The 20,905-nt window shown below is 39.5% G+C and overlaps 4 protein-coding genes across 11 annotated transcripts in view; 2 read left to right on the top strand and 2 right to left on the bottom strand.

The window, feature by feature from the left end:
• The first annotated feature begins 34 nt into the window (after window positions 1-34).
• Window positions 35-8,711, top strand: LOC107037522 (endophilin-B1). 6 transcript variants are annotated; one of them, XM_015256106.2, is made up of 10 exons: window positions 35-633; window positions 1,060-1,301; window positions 3,477-3,618; window positions 3,713-3,841; window positions 4,036-4,198; window positions 4,277-4,340; window positions 4,624-4,659; window positions 4,800-4,990; window positions 6,757-6,889; window positions 8,030-8,711. In XM_015256106.2, exons 2-10 carry the CDS (start codon window positions 1,236-1,238, stop codon window positions 8,138-8,140), a joined length of 1,035 nt encoding a protein of 344 aa, XP_015111592.1. In that variant the 5' UTR covers window positions 35-633; window positions 1,060-1,235; the 3' UTR covers window positions 8,141-8,711. The 6 variants fall into 6 exon arrangements, with proteins under 6 accessions (XP_015111592.1, XP_015111596.1, XP_015111594.1 ...); XM_015256110.1 differs by lacking the exons at window positions 6,757-6,889; window positions 8,030-8,711 and adding an exon at window positions 5,741-6,314 and having other exon boundaries at window positions 36-633; XM_015256108.2 differs by lacking the exon at window positions 4,624-4,659 and having other exon boundaries at window positions 37-633.
• LOC107037525 (40S ribosomal protein S18) lies at window positions 8,495-10,172 on the bottom strand. Its single transcript, XM_015256115.2, has 4 exons — window positions 10,087-10,172; window positions 9,469-9,654; window positions 9,270-9,371; window positions 8,495-8,708 (listed from the first exon to the last, which is right to left on the bottom strand). The coding sequence occupies exons 1-4, from the start codon at window positions 10,087-10,089 to the stop codon at window positions 8,541-8,543; spliced, it is 459 nt and encodes a 152-aa protein (XP_015111601.1). The 5' UTR covers window positions 10,090-10,172; the 3' UTR covers window positions 8,495-8,540.
• Window positions 10,136-14,085, top strand: LOC107037521 (KAT8 regulatory NSL complex subunit 3). Its single transcript, XM_015256105.2, has 3 exons — window positions 10,136-10,641; window positions 10,965-12,868; window positions 13,297-14,085. Exons 1-3 carry the CDS (start codon window positions 10,397-10,399, stop codon window positions 13,890-13,892), a joined length of 2,745 nt encoding a protein of 914 aa, XP_015111591.1. The 5' UTR covers window positions 10,136-10,396; the 3' UTR covers window positions 13,893-14,085.
• Window positions 14,086-14,111: 26 nt separating this feature from the next.
• The window catches only part of LOC107037520 (ATP-citrate synthase), an 11,426-nt gene continuing 4,632 nt past the window's right edge, over window positions 14,112-20,905 (bottom strand). Inside the window, exons 1-3 of one of the 3 annotated variants that reach the window (XM_015256102.2) lie at window positions 19,645-19,831; window positions 15,128-18,331; window positions 14,112-15,002 (exon numbers count right to left, since the gene is read on the bottom strand). In XM_015256102.2, the coding sequence (XP_015111588.1) occupies window positions 14,911-15,002; window positions 15,128-18,317 (3,282 nt within the window). In that variant the 5' untranslated portion in view covers window positions 18,318-18,331; window positions 19,645-19,831 and the 3' untranslated portion in view covers window positions 14,112-14,910. Of the gene's footprint in view, window positions 15,003-15,127; window positions 18,332-19,644; window positions 19,832-20,905 lie in introns of those variants that run through there. The other 2 variants (XM_015256103.2, XM_015256101.2) reach the window with 2 other exon arrangements.

Genomic DNA, 20,905 nt, shown 5'->3' with positions numbered 1-20,905 from the left:
CTTGTTTTAATCGTTTTATTTTTCTATTGAAGAATGATGATTGAATATCTTTTTCACTTTTGCATTTTTTCCTTCAATTTTGATTTCTTCAGATGGTTATCAACGATTTTTTTATTCAATATCTAGATCTAATCGTTCATAATTCTTGTCGTACATTTTTTATACTGCGTCGATCGTTTTTTGTATGAGGGAAATTTTGTAAATTGTACATGGAGAAGAACAATCTTTCTTTCTCCGTCTTCTGAAACTTGGAAAATATTTTCTACAAATAGAGGTGTAATTAGGAAATTTAAACAGAATGATTATTTATAGTGGTGATAATGAGCGACCAATCTCCATTCGTTCTTGATTTATTTATGGACTAATAGGAGTTCTAATTACGCGTGTAAATTTTTTCTGTTATTGAACATGAGAATAGAATCATTCTATTGAGTTGAAAAAAATCAGAACAGCGTCACGTTATTTACTGCTACAAATAAAATAGAATTATCGTTCGAATTTTTGTAATGACTGTCCTTCAACAATTGAGACCAATATTCCAGGATTGACTGTTTATTTTCAGAGTTAATTGATTGATTAAATTGACAATGCAAAAAGAAATAAAGGTGAATGAGCCATTAGAGAAAACGAGAGGTGAGGATTTTTTATTAATTTGTTGTCCAATTTTATAGTAATAAAGCGATTCAGTCATGATTGCGCAGAAAATGAATTTTATACTTCTATTTTATTCGACTGGACCTAGTTTCAATTGCTTTGTTTTTCTATTGAAAAATTATTTTTAAAACGATTAAAGTCGACTTGGCTCTTAGCTGAGTTTTCGAGAAATATCTCCGAATGTAAGGGAGATAGTAAAATTTTTGTAATGACAAAATGGGTCTTTTTTGTAGAGCGAATCGAGTGCTACAAAAAAACTTATAACAAAAATTTTGCTATCTCTCGTGGATTCCGAGATATTCATTGAAAACTGTTTATAATAGTCTACATCGATTTGAATCGTTTTACCGCTTCGCTACTGAATTCGATTTTGTCCAATTTCATGGTAATATTCACGATTCACAGTCACGATTTTGCGGGACCGGACTCTCCGTGGAATACGCAGACGCAGAGGTGTTCTTACCATGATTTTCGCCCCTAGAAACCGCGCACTGATCGATAAGACAAAATTTCTGTAGTGAATTGTTCCGGGCTTAAGTGAACACTTCATCCGTGGATTGAAATCATTATAATTTTTAATCATGGATTTTAATGTGAAGAAACTAGTCAAGGATGGCGTTAGAACTGCATTCAACCGAGTTGTACAGGTAAATGAAAATGAAATTTAAATTCCCTTCGTGAATTTTCATAATTATCTCCGTAGTTACCAATTTTATAAGAAAACTTGAGATAAGATTTTTCATCGGAAATTTAATCAGCTGGTAGAAAAGTCCTCTGATGCGGTCTTCTGAATAAGCCACTTGTTCCCGAGCAGTGATGGGCATTAATAAGTACATTAGTACTTAAATTTCTTAGTAGAGTACTGAGTACGCGCATGCTTGGCAATTAGTCCTCCATTAAGTTAAAGTTTTCGAATTACTTGGTAATTAAAACTAACTAAATACTAAGTCACTAAGTAATTCAGTACTAACAACTATTCAAGTGCCAAATTAATGATGGATTTAGCAGTTGAAACAATTTGACAATTCTACAAAATTTTCCAGGAAGTGGTGAATGAATTGCTGAAAGAATCCGCAACTATTAGATCTTTTAGATTTTTTTCTATTCCATTATTCTATGGAAAAACCTGTAAATTTCCAAAAAAATTGTGGAACTTCCTGTGGTGCATTCTTTTTTATCTAATTCAGCTCAATTATTTATAGCCCAAGTTCTCACGGGGGGTCTAAATCACAGATTTTCATCACTGCTCCCAATACGAATGAACACCTCCACAGACCCCCTCAAGAAAAAGAAATCATTGAACCAACCGAATCTTGCGTAATCCTAAAGCTCCTGAAACCGAATTTAAAAAACAGAGCACGCATTGTATACAGGGTTGGGCGTGTAAATTACATTGTTAAATTATACCGTTCTTTACCGACGTAATTTACGTAAATTACCTCGCCGGGTTTTTTACATTTTTTACATTACTTCGAAAAACTTGCAGTTTTCGATTACTAAAATGCTTTATTTTATTCCGACTGACGAAGACTCATAAATATCATAAAAAATAGTATATTATGTCCCGAGGACAGATAAGCCGCGAATTTTAACTTCATTTTGTTCGGTTAGAACGCGGATCTCAGTACTTCGGGGATAAACTATTATTTAATGTCTCTAGAACCGTAAAACCGCAATTCTAACATGGATTCCCTCGGTTAAATCGCGGTTTCCCGGCCTAGAAACATAAAACATTGTACGTCACACGGCGATAAAATGATTCTCTGACTCATGTGATTAAAATCCTCACTTTCGGCTCGGATTATAAAGCCACATTGGTCAGAAAATACTATCATCGCCTGGTGACATAATGTACTATACGGGTTTTTTACAATGCCACGTAAAAAATGTGGTTATCGACGGTATCGACAGATACCCAACCCTGTACGCTGTATATACAATCAGCGCCAGCTGCTGGTTGACAGAAACAATCTTCAAGATCGATAGAGAAGTCCAGTCATAAAGGCAGCTCGAAAAAATATAACACAATTAGTTCAAGTCAATATCAAGCACATTATCACCCTGAGTCGTTATTCTTTTTTAATCGAGTGAAAATAAATCCTGGAATTATGGATTTTAACGTTAAGAAATTGGTGAAAGACGCTGGTGCAGCGCTGAGCCGTGTGGTCCAGGTAACCCCCGTAATCTTAACCTCCTCATCAGGATCTTAATTATCTCCTTCGTACGTATGATTTTCAGTCCAGGAGGGTGTGTGCATAGCTATGCCAATTGCGACTGCCCAGTTTACGATTAGTCTCTATCAATAATTTCTCTTTGTATTTACGATTTAATGAGAGCTGTTTATTACTTGTACTCGTTTTGTGCAGCATATTTGCGGGGGGAATAGTGAAATTGGTCTCTCGATTGGGCAATGAGATGAGAGAAAGAATCTATTGTTTTGAGACCCGAAATGACGTGCCTCCAGAATACAAAACGCTCACCTCATTGTGAAAGCATGTCTCAAGGATTTTTTGTACTTTCATTCTTTATTGATTTTGGTAAATTAGTTATTAATTATAGTTGTGAATACGGGAGATGTGACTAATATGGAAAATATATGTGGGATTTAATTCAGTTGTCCCGGTAGATTAATCATCGTTGAATGAGTTGAATTTAAATTGTTATTAGTCATGATTGTAATGGGAGTAATATGAATCTAGGGATCTTGGTATCTTGAATAAAAATTATTCTCACTAATGAATTCAAAGAGAGTCAGAAAAATTTTGATATCTGCCTTAGATGCCAAAATATTCATTGAAAACGATTCATCACCTTAATTTTAGCTCACAGAGGAGACCCTCGGAACCTCCGAGAAAACCGAACTCGATGCACACTTCGAGCACTTGGCCGACAGGGCCAACATGACGAAGACATGGACGGAGAAAATATTGAGAAATATGGAGGCAATGTTGACACCAAATCCAGGTATTTTCATCCACACCCTCCCCCCTCTCTCCATCATCATGAAAAATCTGATTATCCCGGTCAATCTAACAATTTTTTACGTCAATGATCTCAGGAAACAGAATCGAGGATTTTTTCTACGAGAAAATCGACAAGAAGAAGCCTAATAGATTAAGCAACCTGGAGTACGTTGGGGTGGACATGATCGAAGCTGGCAATGAATTTGGACCAGGAATAGCATATGGTATATTAAACATATTTTCTCCACTCACAGAAAAAAATTCATTGAAAAACCTGACGAATTTGCGAGGAAATTCTATTGGATTTTCATGTCGAGGAATTTTGCTGATTTCTCAATTCCCTCTAAACGATAAAATTGGGAAAAAATAGAATTAAATGAAATGCTTCAGATAATACTGCAATAAATCATGAATTTAGGTGCGGCTCTCATAAAAGTTGGACAGTGTCAACAGAAATTGGGTCAGATAGAACGTGACTTCATCGGTACAGCGGCCAATTGTTACATTCAACCCCTCCGTAAATTTCTCGATGGAGAGATGAAGACGATAAGCAAAGAAATGGCAATACTCGAAACAAAACGGTAACATTATATTCTTACAGCCAATAATAATCCAAGAAGAATCTTCATTAATCTTCATTTTATTTTTGTCAACTGCAGTCTCGACTTGGATGCGTGTAAAAACCGAGTAAGGAAAGCTAGGAGCATGCTGGGACAACAGAGTGTAAGTTTCTTCAAATTCTCATTTTCATTTACTCGTGGAGAAGTGTTCAATTATGAAATGGTATATCTCAATGAGTTTTTTTCAAGTACTTTTTTGTAGAAATTTTTTACAAAAAATGTGAGACATTTTTTCATAAAATCAACAAATACCGAGATAATTAACAAAATTGACTCTTGCGCGTTACGTTTTACCACTTCAAAAGTGAAATATTTGTGGCTTTAAATGTCTTCGTACATTATCACTGGGTTTCTCTCCCTCATTGCTGCATTTCCGACACTAATAGGATTCCGGAGTATCACCCGAAGTGTTGCTGGATCAGGTATTTTCAGAGTCAAAAAAAGAAGAGTTGCACTCATGAGAATTTAGCTGTCGATATGTGTCTAGATGTTGATAAGTCATGGATAATCCATCGTTCCCAAGAATAACACGAATGTTTTTATGTATGTTTTTTATACTCAGGCAGAGAGGGAGTTGAGGATAGCCCAGTCGGAATTCGATAGACAATCGGAGATAACTAAACTGCTGTTGGAGGGTGTATCGAGCTCTCAGGCTGGCCATCTACGTTGTCTCCACGAGTTCGCCGAGGCACAGGCTCGACACTATGCTCAATGTCATGCCACCATGCAAGAGTTGCAACGAGAATTAGCTGGGTATGTAGAGTCAAAAAATATTCCGCAGTTGTTGCGTCAGGATGAAGGGAAATTTTTCAATTGTTATGACGTGGTAGAGTAATATCTGAAAAATACTGTGTAATAAAAAAGCTTTGAAGACATTTTCAATTGGCAATTTCTCTTCTCCTTGATATCGTTCAATTGCTACTGTACATAATCTTGAATCAACAAATTTGTAAATATTATCATGTGGTAGGACTGCACCTAGCTTCATAATTTACAAATGTGTCTCTGGTTTTTTGCATAGCTATCCTACAATAGAATGGTGATATGAGTGAGTAATGTCTGCTGATGTTATGCATAAAAAGACCTGAACAAATTACCTCTAGACTAAAAATTCTGATTCGATGTCAAAACGAATGCTTGACGTGAAGGCTTAAAGTAGATTGATGTACCATTATTTTTTGAAAGCGTACACAGCATCATTACTCATTGATGAATCTGCTTTACACATCTATTGAAACTTGATAATATAGAAGGGAAGCAAATTTCAGACTTTGAGCATCGGTTGTAATGAATGTAGAAAAGAGAGTGGAATTTTTTATATGTGATGAATCGATTCTCATGGAAATTCCACTCAATTTTTTTTCTCAAGTTCACATATATCTGCATCAATTGCTTGTTGATGATTAGTGACTAGATCATAGCAGACTGTTGAAAACTTCTCATTCTCTATTTCTTGCTTGGGTTTCTCTTTTTCCATGGGGCTTGGGGCTGAATGTATTGTAGGACCCGTCAACCGAGTCCATTGCTTCGTGTCAACAGTGAGGAGATCGCCGAGCTAACCCCAACATCGACCGAGACTCATAATTCTCCGATACATCCGCAATTGACTGAATCAAGTTACGTTAGTGCTACGTTCGAGTCCAACATAACGAAAATATAGATTTAAAAAATTTTGATCTACTCAACTCTGAAGTTGATTCTATCAGAAGCTCTTTTAGTGTTCTTCAAATTACAATTGAATTAAATCAAATTATAATGATACTTTAATCATTCTAGTTCACTCCTCCTCTTGAATTTTTTTTCTTCTTAAAAAAAATCGTAGAACACTAGTTTTTCATAAGAATGGAAATTTGTCAATATGAATAGGCCAATGTCGAATTGATATTTCTCGACAATCTTCCACTTGTTCTCTTATTCTAGAGCTTTATGAGAGAAATTTTTGGTGTATTTGTGCTGAAGAATATCGGGAAAGGTATTTAGAGAGTATGGAAATCAGTGCTGTTTGCCGATTATTGTCTTGTGATAAAAATGATCTACTTTTCATTACAAATAAAAAATTGTTGTTCTTGTTGATAAATTCTGGATGTATTCTTATCTTCCTGTCTCATTGTGATAGTAGTGCTTCTTTTCACGTTTCATTGATTTCACTACTAATTTATTTCTTTTGGTTATTGCAATTCAGACATGCAGTGGTAAAACGTCAAATAACATTTGATTTTTATATTGGGAGTGAGTGGTCTCACAGGAAAATGTCAAAAATGCCGTTTTAGTGAGGCATTTCATCAGCTGAAAACAGATCTGATGACATTTTCCTTTAGAATTACTCATTTAAAAGATATTTTTTTAGAATAATAACAACTTTAATTTCAATCGATTATTCGAGCATGAAGTCACTTGAGGATTCTTATTTCCAATTATATCTAAAATTATATATAAAAAATCTAATTGAATTTGCGATTTGCAACTCCACCACTGAATTGTTCTAATCTCCCAATCATTCATGTGGATTCAATTATCAGTTTGACAGGAAGTTCGTATCACCCGGTCGATCACCAAACTACAGAGCAGGTGGATAGTGAGGTAGACCGAGCCCGAGTACTCTATGATTACGAGGCGAGGGATACGAGTGAATTGAACCTCGCACGAGACGAGGTAACGAAATTCGAGATATGAGAGTATTTGAGATTCAGGGAAAATTGGGCACCAAGTCTGCCTTGAGTTCTTGCATGCACGCATGAGAGAACATATGCAATAATTTGAGGTCATCTCCTCATATCCTTATCATTAAACAATATCATTTCATTCAGTTGTAAAGCCGTGAAACGAGAGCAATTGATAAGTTTTTGGTGAATGTGTAAGAAGAGCTGTGTAAAATTTCAATTTCCATTCTCAATCCATTAAATAGTGCTGATGAATTTGTATTCAACTAGTTAAATTTTTTTCTCAATGCTGCAGACGTGATATGAAAGAAAAAAATGAAATCGAAGAGTCGAAAAATTATTTGATGAAATTTGGTTGAAAAATTGATTAAACAAGTTGATAAATAAAATCAAAGCTCATTAGAATTTTGCATAAAACCGAGTATTTAACGAGTTGAACTATTCTAAATCATATTACTTCTACACAGAGTAGAATGCTGACTATTTTCACACCCCAATCTTCTCTTTCACATGACAAAAACTGTAATAATACGTAATGAACGTCCACTAGATGTTAAGTTGTATTTTCCTCCAAAGCAACAACTGTCGATGGAATAATGCTGATGCAAACGAAGCCAGCTTGATTAATTATTTGTAAATATTTGTTGAAATTCTACGGATTTATAACGCTAGTGTAGAATAATTTTAAGCCCCTTCGATTGTTGTACGTTTTCTTGCACACTTTTATATATAATTATTTCTCAATGTTTCAATAAAGTTGAGTATTTATTTCTCATTTTGTTTATTTTTTACTCCTTTCCGAATGCATGATAAACCTTTCGAAACTGTTTGTAAGTATGCAGAGAAGTTTATTATTTAAATGCAGACATAAAATAAAATAAAGTCGAAACAGAAAAACTGTTTCGCTGAATTTAATCAATCGAAGAGGAATCGAAGACTTGAAAAACCATAATTTCTCAAGTCTTCGATACCTCATTGATAAATTAAATTATTTGATAGAACAATTGATTAAATAAAATCGAAGATGATTGAAATTTTTGGAAAAACAATAAAATTTATCATAAAGCTGAGTTAACTGATGCACTTCTCCCTGAAATTTTCCAAACTAATAGAAAATTTATCCATCTTCCAGGTAATCTCAGTTTGTGAAATACCAGATGACGAGGACTATTTAATGGGCTTCAGGGGAATTGAGAAAGGAAAAGTCCCGCGAGTTTTTATCGAAAGAATATCATCGAATTAGTGGAAAAATTGAATTCTGAATTATATTCATAATAATTAAGTACAAATGAGCTGGGGCAGCTGCGCAATATCATTAACATTCTCAAAATTCTACGAAATTGAGGCAATTTCATGTAATTAATAAATTAAAATAAATTCTCGAACTCGGTTTCTTCAAAAATAAAAAGATTTATCTTCGATCGGAGTTTTAAAAATCCCCTTAAGAAATTATTTGAGAAATCAAAAATCAATGGACTCAGGTATTCGTCACAACGAATCCATTGGCGTTCATCAGCTTGTGTATATAAATGAAAAATAAAGCAATTGTTGAGTGAAAATGTATTTTTCCTGAGGTCAAATAACGAGAGATGGAGAATTATGAGATGTTTCAAAAGTTTATTGACGTACAATAATAGAGGAAATTACTTCTTCTTGGATACACCGACAGTGCGACCACGTCTGCCAGTGGTTTTGGTGTGTTGACCACGTACACGAAGGCCCCAGTAGTGACGGAGTCCTCTGTGTGCACGGATTTTCTTCATTCTCTCCAAATCTTCACGAAGTTTAGAGTCCAAGTTTGAACTCGTCAGCTGTAGAACGAAATCAGTTCATTATATTGTTGAATAAATCACTTTTTGTGAGAAATTTTATCAACAGAAAAAAGTCTGATATGTTCTCTTTGAAATGACTAATTTATAGAATATATTTTGAATAAAAAAAAACTTCAATTTCAATGGATTTTTCCAGCGTAAAATTCATCTGGAAATTTATATATTCAATTATCTCGATAATCATCGATTTTATGATATGTCTTGTGATATTTTTTCATCTTCGAATAAAAATATGCTTCGACTCCTAAAAAGTTCTGAAATGCCTTTTTTACAAAACAAGTGAGAATTTAAAAAATGTGAAAATTCAAATCTATGAATAAAATTGTTGCTCGTCAGATGATGAATTACCAATTATATTGGATTTGATAATTCTAATATTAATCCAACAGCAGTTTATCTAGCAGAAACTACCAGCCAATGGAACAAACGGATGAATAAATTCCATCGGTCGTGATTTCTGCCACAAACATCTCTTTCCCCAAGAGTTATCAATTGTTTTCAATTTTTTTATTTGAATTGTTCAACTGATTATCTACACACCTGGGAATATTTTCCATCAACAATATCCTTCTGTCTGTTGAGGAACCAGTCTGGGATTTTGTACTGTCTGGGATTCGCCATGATGGTGACAATCTTTTCCACCTATTTTACATTAAAAAAATCATTGATTCGATTAACACTGCTGTTTTTTTATATTAATTAATGTACTATGAAAGCGCCTTCATTTTTAATAAATTACTTCTTCCTCAGAGCACTCCCCAGCACGTTTGTCCAGGTCGATATCAGCCTTCTTGAGGACGATATTGGCATAACGTCTTCCCACTCCCTTGATGGCAGTCATGGCGAACATGACTTTTCTGTTACCATCGATGTTCGTGCCCATGACACGAAGAATGTGTTGAAATTTCTCCGGAATGACGAGTGCCTGAAATGTCGCCAAAATACTATTAATTAATTAAGTGGGATAAAACACGTAGTTTTTAATCATGAAATAACTTAAGATCGGTGTTCTAACCTCAATCTCAATTGTCATTCCTTAACAACAAATTATCATGGCCCTCCCCCTTCGCGAAACACTTACTCCCCAACAATTGATTAAACTGCTAATTAGGTAACCCCAGTCATTGTCACCCCCTAAAACCCTTGAACATCTCTTAAATGATCAAAAAAACTTTCAGGAGAAATAACGAAGGATTCGCCTGCCATATAAACCCAATTTCCCCTGACAGAAAATAAATATTTGTTCCACCCAAAAGCAAAAGCCTCAATTTTCCACTGGACATGATCGATTCGCAAACAATTGATACAATTTTCCTGATGTTTTCGGATTATTTGATGAATAAAATGTCACACTCACCATTTTCGTAGGCTATCCACGAGCGAAAGAACCTCAAGCTGCAGCTCCACTCTTAATTTGAACCCCTGTCGCCACATGAAAACCGACCAGAAGACTAACCTGCGAATGAATATAACCTGAATGAAACAAACATGGAAGAAATAAACTGCGAAATTGTGTTCAGACGTAAATAACAAACCCTCACTGCTCAATTCTCTCAGGATTGAAACTGAATTGAAATAAAACATTTTTCCCCATGTGATGACGTGAATGCATTTCGAAGATTGTGAATTTTCAAGTGTGAATTTTCTCCTGATCATTATTGTTAGATATGAATTCTGATAGGATTGTGCATCCATCGAGTGGTGAAGCTGCCAGTGGAGTTAACGATCTCCTGGAAGGGAATCTGAAGAGACTGACGAGGTACCTCCAGTCCCTGGCTGGACACATCGCTGACGAGGTGAATACTGTCCTCACGGATCATTGTTATGCTCGAGCATGGAACTGGAAGCCAGAGAGCATCTACGTCAAGCCTATGAGGAAGATCTTCTTCTCGAAGGGATGGGACTCGGTTGGGTGAGTATGATTGAAGGATTTTATTTCAGATTAAAGCCAATTTTTCGGTTGTCGACTTTGCCAAGAAGCACTTTTTAAAAATTCGATTATTGAAAGTTTTTGGTAAATTTTTTCAGCATCCATTTGAGTCTATCCTATATGTATATACGGATTTATCAATTGTCCATATTGCCCAATGAAACAATTTTCAAAAATTTGAATTTTTTTCGCAAATTGTTTGAGTGTCCATTTTACCACCCCACCAGTTACGCTTCCCCCATAACAAAAGCTAATCTCCACTCGTCTGACCCCCAAATTCTAAAATTTCCCTTCTCTTCTTCCAGCGCCAAAAAGCTCAAGCCCGACGAGGATATCGACGTCGTAACCCCCCCATTACCCCCATCCCCCCCACCCCCCTACGACCTCCTAAAGCCCCTCCACCAAATAGAGGAATGCCACCGCCTGGCGACATTCGCGCGTCCCGACTCTCCGGAAGACTGGGAAGATAAAATCGACAAGACTTTTTGGTCGTGTCTCCAGAGCCGCTTGTGGACCCGGGTCCTTCGAATCCTCACGGAGGAGCACCTCTCGCGCCTCGTGAAGACCACCTCGAGGAAGGAAACCATCTCCCGTCGAATGTCCATCGACTCCTCGGCAAAGAGATTCCGTCACGTGTTTGCGTCAACCGGTTACGATCTCCGGCTCATCCAGTGGCTCCACTCGCTCCTCTTCGACCACCTCCCCCGGGAGTATCTCACCATTTACCTGGACATCCTCCAGACCCTGCGAACGAAAATCCCTCAGCTCGTCGACAAGATAATCTCGACTCAACCCACAATTCCGACGAGATCGGGAGGAGCCATCAACTGGGAGACCCTGACCTCAGTATTGAAGCGCTCGTGGGACCCAGTCTCCACGACCCTCAACTCCTGTCGCCCTAAGAAACTCCCCGGTAACCCAATCCTCATAATCACACCGTCGGGCATCACAAGTCAGCTCTCCCCACGTCAACTCAAATGGATCTCCCAGTTGAACTCCCTCAGCACAGTCGTCACCATAAATCCCCACTTCGGTCTGACCTCAAACAAGATGACGATGACATCCTGCATGGATCAGCTGGTCCAAGCGACCCGCGCCAAAATCCAGGAGATCAGGTCCGACTGCCCCGGAAGACCTCTCATCCTCATCGGTTTCAACACGGCTGCGGCATTCGCCTGTCAGATCTCCCAGATTGAGCACGTCACAGCGATCATCTGTCTGGGATTCCCCTTCAGCACAGCTGAGGGCAAACGCTCCACCCCGGACGATATTCTCATGGACGTCAGGTCCCCCGTCATGTTCGTCATCGGTCAGAATGCGGCGACAGTCAGGGCCGACGACATCGAGGAAACACGGGAGAAGATGCTCGTGCAGACGAGTCTCATCGTCGTTGGAACTGCTGACGATCATCTCAGGATCTCATCGAGAAAGAAGAATGTGGAGGGCATTACCCAAGGCATGGTTGACAGGTGCATTCTCGATGAGATCGCTAATTTCATTGGGGGAATTCTACTTCAGCCACATCCGTTACCCTTGAGACACGTTCACATCAACTACGACAGCAAGCCTATGAAGAAAGAACCCAGAAAGAGAAAGAATTCAACCAGTAGCTCGGTCGATAGCTGTGAAATTGTGGGGAAAAAATCGAGACCTGCGACACCCACTGGGTCGGGGAATCCCCCGGGAATTCCGGTTATGATGCAAGTGCCGAGGCCTGCCAAGCCATCCCTGCCGGGCCGTAATGGGCACAATGCCAAGAGGAATGTCAAGCCGAGGGGCTCGATCAATCCCAAACTTTTGGCTATGGCTGGACAGCAGGGGGGCAATGGCAATGGCAATGGCAATGGCGGGATTACCCTTAACATTGGAGGAATGGCCAGTCTCTCCCCAGTTGGACCCATCAAGTTTGGGCCTGGACCTGGGGAGGGGATCAAGCAGGCGATTGTCAACAAGGGGCCCATGGGGGTCAGCTTGACGAAGGTCAGGAAGTCACTGGAAGGGGGGAGGGGCTTCATGCGGGGGGAGGAGGGGGCGCTAATTGGGCAGAGTGGGCTGGGAGCTCAGGGGCTGCTCGAGGAGGACTCGAGGAGGGGTCTGGGCAGGACTGCGGTGAGGAAGGACTTCATCGGGAAGAGTGAACTTTTGAGGAGGTCTTCTGCAGCTGAGCCCAACCCTGCCGAGACGGCGTCCACTTCGGCGATGAGCACAGGTAGATTTGTTTTGGATACTATGGCGGGAGGGGAGATTTAGGGGGTTTTGTTTGTTTTTTTTTAAATTGTAAGAGTGAAATTTTGAGGGGATGAAAAATGATCTTTTGGAATTTTGTGTTAATAAATGTGGTTTTTGGTGGATTTTGAGTTTGTTATTTTTGATACCATCTTCAGTCGTGTCCTTTATTCCTGGGGATCCTTTGATTTTCAAGTGGTTTACGTGGTTGGTGGGATGGAACAGATTTTTTGGATTTTTTTTTTTTTTTATAAATGGAAATATCTCGGAAACTATTGGACTTGGGAAAAATGTCTTTTTTGTGGATTAACAGTAGCAAAAAATTTTAAATTCACTCGTCACGATTTACCACTTAGTTATTAAATAAAACTCATCATCTGGGCAAATAAATAGTGAATTATGAATTTTTAGTGCTGGAGAACATGGCCCATGAATCCAGTGACTCTCCCGAGGTCAACGATATTACTAAACAAAATGGAGCCATGATGAACGACAATTCCATGACAATAATTCCAATATCGAATAAACTAACAGCTGGCGACTCTAATGCTCAAAAAATACCACTAACAGCATCAAATAATTCCTGGAAAAAGACTGAAACTAAAGATCTCAGTGATGATTTTGGAAGTATTCTAGATATTCCTATAATATTTGCCAAAGACGACGAAAATCTGACAGTACTGGAGAAAACTCCCCCTCCAGTGAACCTCAGGGACACCTCCAGGGTCCATGATAACAAACATGAGCAAAATCCACCCACTAAAGTTGTGTTACTGAGTAACAAGAGTGGGGGAAATTCAACGTCAAAAGTGGATAGATTGAAATCCCAGAATTTTAATCGTCCAATCGTCCTCAGAACTCCGATGCAGAATAATTCGAGCCAGGGTCCAACCATCAAGTCCAATGAATCTGTCAAGTACACGAAAATCATATTGGCCAAGAGAAATACGATTATCAATTCTAATAATTCAGATAAGATCGTTTTAACGAGAAATAAACGAAAATGAAGAGTGATTCTATATCATTGATTGTAGGAAGCTGTGGGAGATGGTGAATTAACGTAAATGTGACTAGTAATAAACGATTGATTTCTCATAAAAAAGTGCTTCAAGTCGTCTTTAATCCATTCATAATTATGGCTAGCAACCCCTGGATTTTTTCCTCTGGCCAACATCATCGTAAACACGTTGAAAACTAATGGAATAAAATGCAATACTCAATTTCTTCCTTCAAATTTTTATTAAGTTCAATCATTCATGTCCATTTGTTCTATCAACACAATTTTCGGAAAAGTGAGATTGTTCATTCCACCGGAATGCCTAAAAATTAATGAAAAAAAAAAAAAAAAATGAAAAAATACTCAACCTTGTAAAGAAAAGAGCCTTATTAAAACCTTCCAAAGAACGTTTCACCGTGTGACTAACAGTAATAAAAATCATATGTATAGTACCTAGATAAACAATGAAAATAATCAACTATTTCACTCATGTAACTCCTTCAATTGAATTTCGACACAACCCGTAAATTATAATACAAATGCACGTAAATTTAACTCACCACCTCGTCGTTTAACTCTAAACGGTTAAGAAATTTCAATTGTGCAATTTCATTACTCATTACTTTCTATTTACTTTGAAAAATAATTTTTCAGTAATTTTTCTAAATTTTCTTGCATGAATCTTTGTGCTGCCATCGTTGATCTGTTTATCCACTAATTTATCGTACAAACTAGGGAATGTGACACCTTCAGAGATTTATCTGAATCATTTTCTGTCCAATAAGACCTTCATAATTTCTCTAATCCATTGCTAAATTAATCAACCAATGAATTAATTATTTTCCAAAAATTTCTAAATGCCTTGTCAGACAAAAACACCGATTCACCATTCCTCTGGAACTGCAGGAGATCTCATTGTTGTTATCAACATCATCTTTTTCTTAGTTATTGGAGTGGACGTATTATGCATTCAATAGAACGTGATTTTCAACATTTCGTAGCACTGATTTTTTTTCTCTACAATTCACTCAATTGTACTGCTCGGGAAGAACGTAGGAGATGTCGTCCCATGGATGTCGGTAGAGGCCTTGTTTCAATCGTTTTTGATCCATATAATGTCCTAGAATAAGAAAAAAAAAACATTAGATTCTTGTGACGGTGAAATTGTTGAAAAAATCCACAACTATCTGATTTTTTAAAAATTCATTATTTTATAGTAAGCCCTGACAATTTCCCTCAACTTACCAATGAACCCTATACTCCTTCCCAGCACAAACAAGCTATTGATCGCCCCGATCTCGATATACTCCTGTGCCTCCTCCCTCGTGAACATCCCGGAATGCCTCAGCATATCGACAAAAGCGCAGGCAACAATACCATCCACATTGAGAATAAGATTGGGCTTCTTGCTGGTAGTGATCTTCTCCACCTCCATAGCATACTCTACCAACGGCTTAGCCGGAAAGTTCTCCATGACATACTCCTTAATCAATTTGACCCTCATATCAGGATTATTAATACTCTTAACCCTGTGGCCAATCCCCATGATGAGTTCCCCCTTCTTCCTCGTATTATTAACAAACTCCTGAGGATGTAATCCAGCATCGTAAGCCTCCGAGAACATGCGTGCAGCGCCATCCAGAGCGCCTCCAAACCTGTCGCCAATGGTCAAAAGTCCGGAGACAAGTGAGCTAACAAGATCCTTGCCAGCCCTGGCGCAGACAATGGTGTTGTGTGCCCCCGAGACAGCTGGACCATGATCAGCAGTGAGCATCAGCGACATCTCCAGGAATTTGCAGTAAGTAGGCTGAAGACACCGCTGGAACCAGAGCAACGAAACAACCCCCCCAATCCCCACATTCTGCTTGAGAACCTCTGTAACAGGCATCCCAGCATAAAGAAGCTCCTGTCCCCTCTCGTCGCAGATGGACGTCATGAAGGAGGCAGGCTTCCTTATGAGCCCCAGCTCCCTCGCCCAATTGTAATCCATCGGTACCGTTGGTGGAGGCACTTCCGGTGCTGGCACAATGCTCCCACTGTCCACGAGTTTACCATAAACCGAAGCAATGAGATCACCAAGGGTGTCAAAGCTGTCGGGCACGTGTGCTCCGGCTTTCCTCAAGGCTTCGTTCTTGGCGGAAGCTGTTTCCATGTTGCTGTGGGCAATCGAGCCTGCATGTCCAAACTGTACTTCTGATTTAAACATGCTTGCGCAAGTACCTATACACCAGGCAACCAGGGGTTTCGTTATCCTTCCAGACTCGAGTGCTTGGCACACTTCGTACTCTTCGACCCCCCCGACCTCCCCCAGCAGGATGATCAACTTGGCCTGAGGATTGTTCTGGTACCTCATTATGTGGTCCATGAAGGTCGTACCGGGGTACCTATCCCCGCCAATGGCAACTCCCTCGAGAACTCCATTAGAGGCCTTGGAGATGATGTTGTTGAGCTCATTGGACATGCCACCAGATCTCGACACGTATGCCACACTTCCTGGTCGGTAGAGCTTGCTGTGTAGTATGTTGTCCATCATGCCACCAGTGTTGCCAATCTTGAAGCATCCTGGCTTGACCCCTCCCACTGTTGCTGGACCGATGATGGTGACCTTCTTCTCATGCGCCATCAGAATGAGCTTTCTCGTCATGTTCTCGGGTATTCCCTCAGCGATTATAGCTATTGTCCTGATTTGGGGGAACTGAAGGGTCTCGACAGTGCTCTCGTAAGCTGATCTCAGACTGGCGAATGTCACCATTACATCGGCGTCTGGGTGCTTTCCCATGGCGTCCTTCATCAGCTTGTAAACCGGAATGAGGACTTCCTTGTGGCCCCAGTAGAACTTTTGTTTGTGATCACCAACAAAGGGGTAGACTATAGCAGCCACTGACGGCACTGTCCTACGACAGACAAAGTCAAAGTCCAGCATGCTTTGCACAGCCCTTGTCTGCATGCCCCAGATGATGGAACGAGTTCCATTGCTGAAGAGTTGTTGAGTCGACGGCGAGTCCGGCGAGTCCGGCGAGTCCGGCGAGTCCGTCGAGTCCTGCGTCACCTTTGGCCCTTGGACAGGAGGGGGTGGGGTTGGCAGGGGGGAGGTGGGCCCCACGTCCTGCCCCGAGGGAAGCAAAAAGTTCGCCGTTGAGAATTCCTGGGCCTCTGGATCTGGAATTGGCTTTTTGCCCATTGCCATTGCACAGATGGCTGTCATGTGGGTCTCCGGGCCGAAGACATTGACGGGAATGGCTAAACGACGACCGACCTCTCGGATTATGCGAAGGCCCTCTTGGTAATTTGGTCCAGCTCGTCTCACGAATATCCTGATGTCGTGCTCCACCAGTTTAGGCTGAAACTCCTGGAGGGATTTAACTATTCCTTTGAAGGTTGCTGCGACATTGGTGAAGTTTGCTATTCCACCGCCGATTATGAGGACTTTGCCATCGGGATGCTTTTCCTTTGTCATCAGGCTGAGAATAGTCTTGGCGTATTCGTAGGTTTGTTGCTCGCTTGGAGCACCGGAGTACTCACCGTAGTTGGCGAGTTCCGAGGCACCCCCCAAATCGCAGATTGTGTCGGAGTAGATGACCGATGCACCACCACCAGCTACCATTGTCCAGATCCTGCCTTTTGGATTGAGGATCGTTAGCTTCAGGGAGGCGCCCGATTTGGCATCGAGATCGGCGATGTAAGCCTCCTCGGGATAGGCGTCACGACCGAATGGCGGTGGATAGGTGATTTCTCCCCAGTCAGGACGACAGATGAAGTCAGCTGTTGTGTCGAGCTTGGCGGCGAGGTCCAGAATGTAGATGTAATCGTCGGTTACCACGAGAGGGTTTATCTCCAAGTATGTGAAGTAGAGGTCGACGTAGAGTTTGTAGAGAGCTTCGATGAAAGTGGCAATATCGTTCTTCTTGGTTTCAGCAACGTGGGCAAGGAGTTTTGAGATTATTGTTGCTTTGTCTGGGAGTTCTTTGCCCACTGGAACATCGAGTTTCAGGGCCTTTGCATCTACGTCACCGATGTCGACACCTCCTTGGTGATGGAAGAGAATTGTGTCGGCTGTTCGGTGGGAGTAGATGCAGACGTAAGCCTCTTCTTCGGCCTTGTGGGGGACAAATGGCTCGATTATGAAGGTCTTCAGTTTGCCGGTTGCTTTCTCAACTTTCTGCTCTTTATTCATGCGTTCGTTTATCCAGTGACGGACTGCTGGCAAATCGGCGTTAACCTTGATCAGGCCAAGTTTGCCGCGACGTTTGATCAACTGGTCTGGCTTGACCACCAGCTTCTCCGAGGATAGCCAGGGATTTTCGGCGATGGCTGTATTCCAGTTGGTGTGCTCATCTATTTGGACGAAACGACATTTTGCCGCTTTTGTGCCGTTCACTAGCTTTCGGTTTATCAGATCTTTTCCGGTTGCTTCGCGGATCGCCTTTGCTGACATTTTTTAGGAATGATCTGTAACGAGAAAGAGGTTTTTTGTTGGTACAAAGAACGAAACTGCGATTAAAGATGATGATAAAATTTTTGAAACTATCGTCTCTTCACCGCAAAAAAATCATTCATCATGCCACAGTTCGTACTTGTTATAAAAATTAATAATTTTAGGAGAAAAGTAGGGATGTGATTGATCAGAAATTTGGAGAAGGGATGAGTGAGTCTTGACTTCCTAATATTGGTAAAGTGTTCCCGATTTTCCCTCTATCCCATGATTGGCTCGGCGGTCCCAACGGGAAAATTTCGGGCCCGTAGTGACCGAAAGATTATCGAGGGGGACGCCAGGCATCCCATGTTCTACCGATAAAGAAATATAAATAGCATTCCTGGTCCATATGCCCTCCTCTCCACATGTGAAAGTCGGAATGAAATGGAAATTTGGCAAGTCGCTGGCTGGGTCACATTCCCGCTCCTTAAAATTTTCGGTGAAAGTAGAAGAGAATTTCGAACGCTAACTCATGATCCATTGGAAATCGGAAGCAACAAGGATGATGAGTATTGATGATCGGTGATCGCTCGTTAATGTCCAAAATTCTTTCAAAAACAAAAAATTTATTTTTTCTCATGCAGTGACTGGGAAAATCAATCCGTCAATAACGGAAGATTCATGAAAATTCATTCGGATGCAAAGTCAGCGCTCAACACCTCGTGCTTACGTTTGAAAAATACTTGTTGAATTAGCGGAGTGAATATATTTGAAATTATACAGTATCATTACAATCCAGAAATGTCAAGGTGAAATTCAATGTTGGAGGGAATTACGTCCACGTGTTGAGTGCAGCTATTGATACAATTTTTTGCTTTTTCAGTACGATGTAAGAAATGTTGAGTAAAAAATGGTAAAAGAGATTGAAGAAGCTCATTACATAATGGAATTACGATTGTCAATTTGATTGAAAAAACGATTTGAGATTCTTCATCAATTGCTAATTTTTTCGTTAAAAGAAATGTTTATGGTAGACTGAAAATATCTCGAGAACAAGTGGTTTTATGGAAAAATGTCACTGACACTTTTTGTAGCTGATGAAATTTCCCAAAAAATGGCTTGTGACATTTTCTCCTGAAAAATTAACAGATACCGAAATAATTACAATTATAATTCTACAATTATTAATATTTCATTAAAAAAAAACACGGCTAGGCTCAAAATATATTTTTTAAAATCCGTGATTTTGTCACTTTCTCACTTTCCACACGAACTTTCCCAAGCACTGAGATTCCATCCCATTCTTCACCCCATTTAATTCACAATAAATCGCGATCGATTTACTCACACAATTAGACAAAATAACTTGAAACCCTCGAGGTGATAAATCCTACCCTCTCGACTCCGAACAATTTCTTCTGATCACCAACCACAAAAATCCGTAAAAAATTAAATCCAATAGATCCGGTATCACAGACACCTCACGATCAACTGGCAGGCGTTCCCGGTGCCTCTCAGTTTGACTATTTGTCCCACAACCGACTTAATGAAAGCATTGAACAGTGTGCGACGCACAGTGGTGGCGAGATATCGTATGATTTCCCGTAACATTACTTTTTTCCCCCCCTCCGCTCATCCCCGCCACTTTTCTCCGTGCGACGTGCATTCTGTAATGCTTTTTCATCAAATCCATGATGAGGCGATAGGCCGCTGGCTGTCCAGAACGCATTGCGATAAGAATAATCGTACGATTTTTAAAATTTTTTTTTATTCTTTTTTTTCTGGTGAAAAATGGAGAAAATGTGAAGATGAATAAAAATAATGATGATGCAGTTGATTTTAAGGAATGAAAGCTTTCATAAAAAAGTAAACTTGATTTTAAATTACTTGATTGAAATACAAACAAATGTTTCCTCGATGAGTTTATTAAGATGTAATAAGCCTCCCATTAGGAATTGATGAATTATTTACATTATTCATATCGTCGCATTAAAATCAAAGGGGCGTAAGTGCCAAAAAACCCATTTTAAAAGTGAAAGGGGCGTATATTCCGAATTCCTGTTTTTTCGGTTTTTCATGGAATTTTTGACCAAAAATCGGAAAAAAAAAGATCTATAGGAAAAAGGCGTAATTGCTATATTTCAACGGGAAAGGGGCGTATCTCCACACTTACGCCTGTTTCATTTCATTCAAAAAATGACACTTACGCCCTTTTTACATTATGTGTTGTGCACTTCGGATGACACATTTCATGTTGAAATAAAACGAAAAGGGCGTAAGTCCCACATACGCCTCTCTCTCATTATATCTTAGGTCTACTCGCGATAATGAGTTTTATATTGTTATATCAACATAAAACGCTTTAACTATTTTCTTCTTCCTTTATGGTCTCATTTTCTTCCGAAGTGTTCAAAGCAGTCACGACTTGAAATTTCATACAGATAATTTCCTGAAATTCGTAGTTATAATTTTAAAAAATGAAATAAATTAATGAATGAAATCGAATAAATTTAGACGAAAATTTTAGAAAATTTTAGTTTAGTTACTGATATTTCTCATGAAATTGTTTCATTCAAGCAAAAAATCAAAGGGAAATAATTTGAACATTC

Source organism: Diachasma alloeum, unplaced genomic scaffold (assembly GCF_001412515.2).
Source record: "Diachasma alloeum isolate Michigan unplaced genomic scaffold, Dall2.0 Dall_scaffold_00255, whole genome shotgun sequence".
In the NCBI taxonomy this organism is placed as follows: Eukaryota; Metazoa; Arthropoda; class Insecta; order Hymenoptera; family Braconidae; genus Diachasma; species Diachasma alloeum.
Note: the sequence above shows the minus strand (reverse complement) of the source record. Positions and strands in the feature narration are given on the sequence as shown.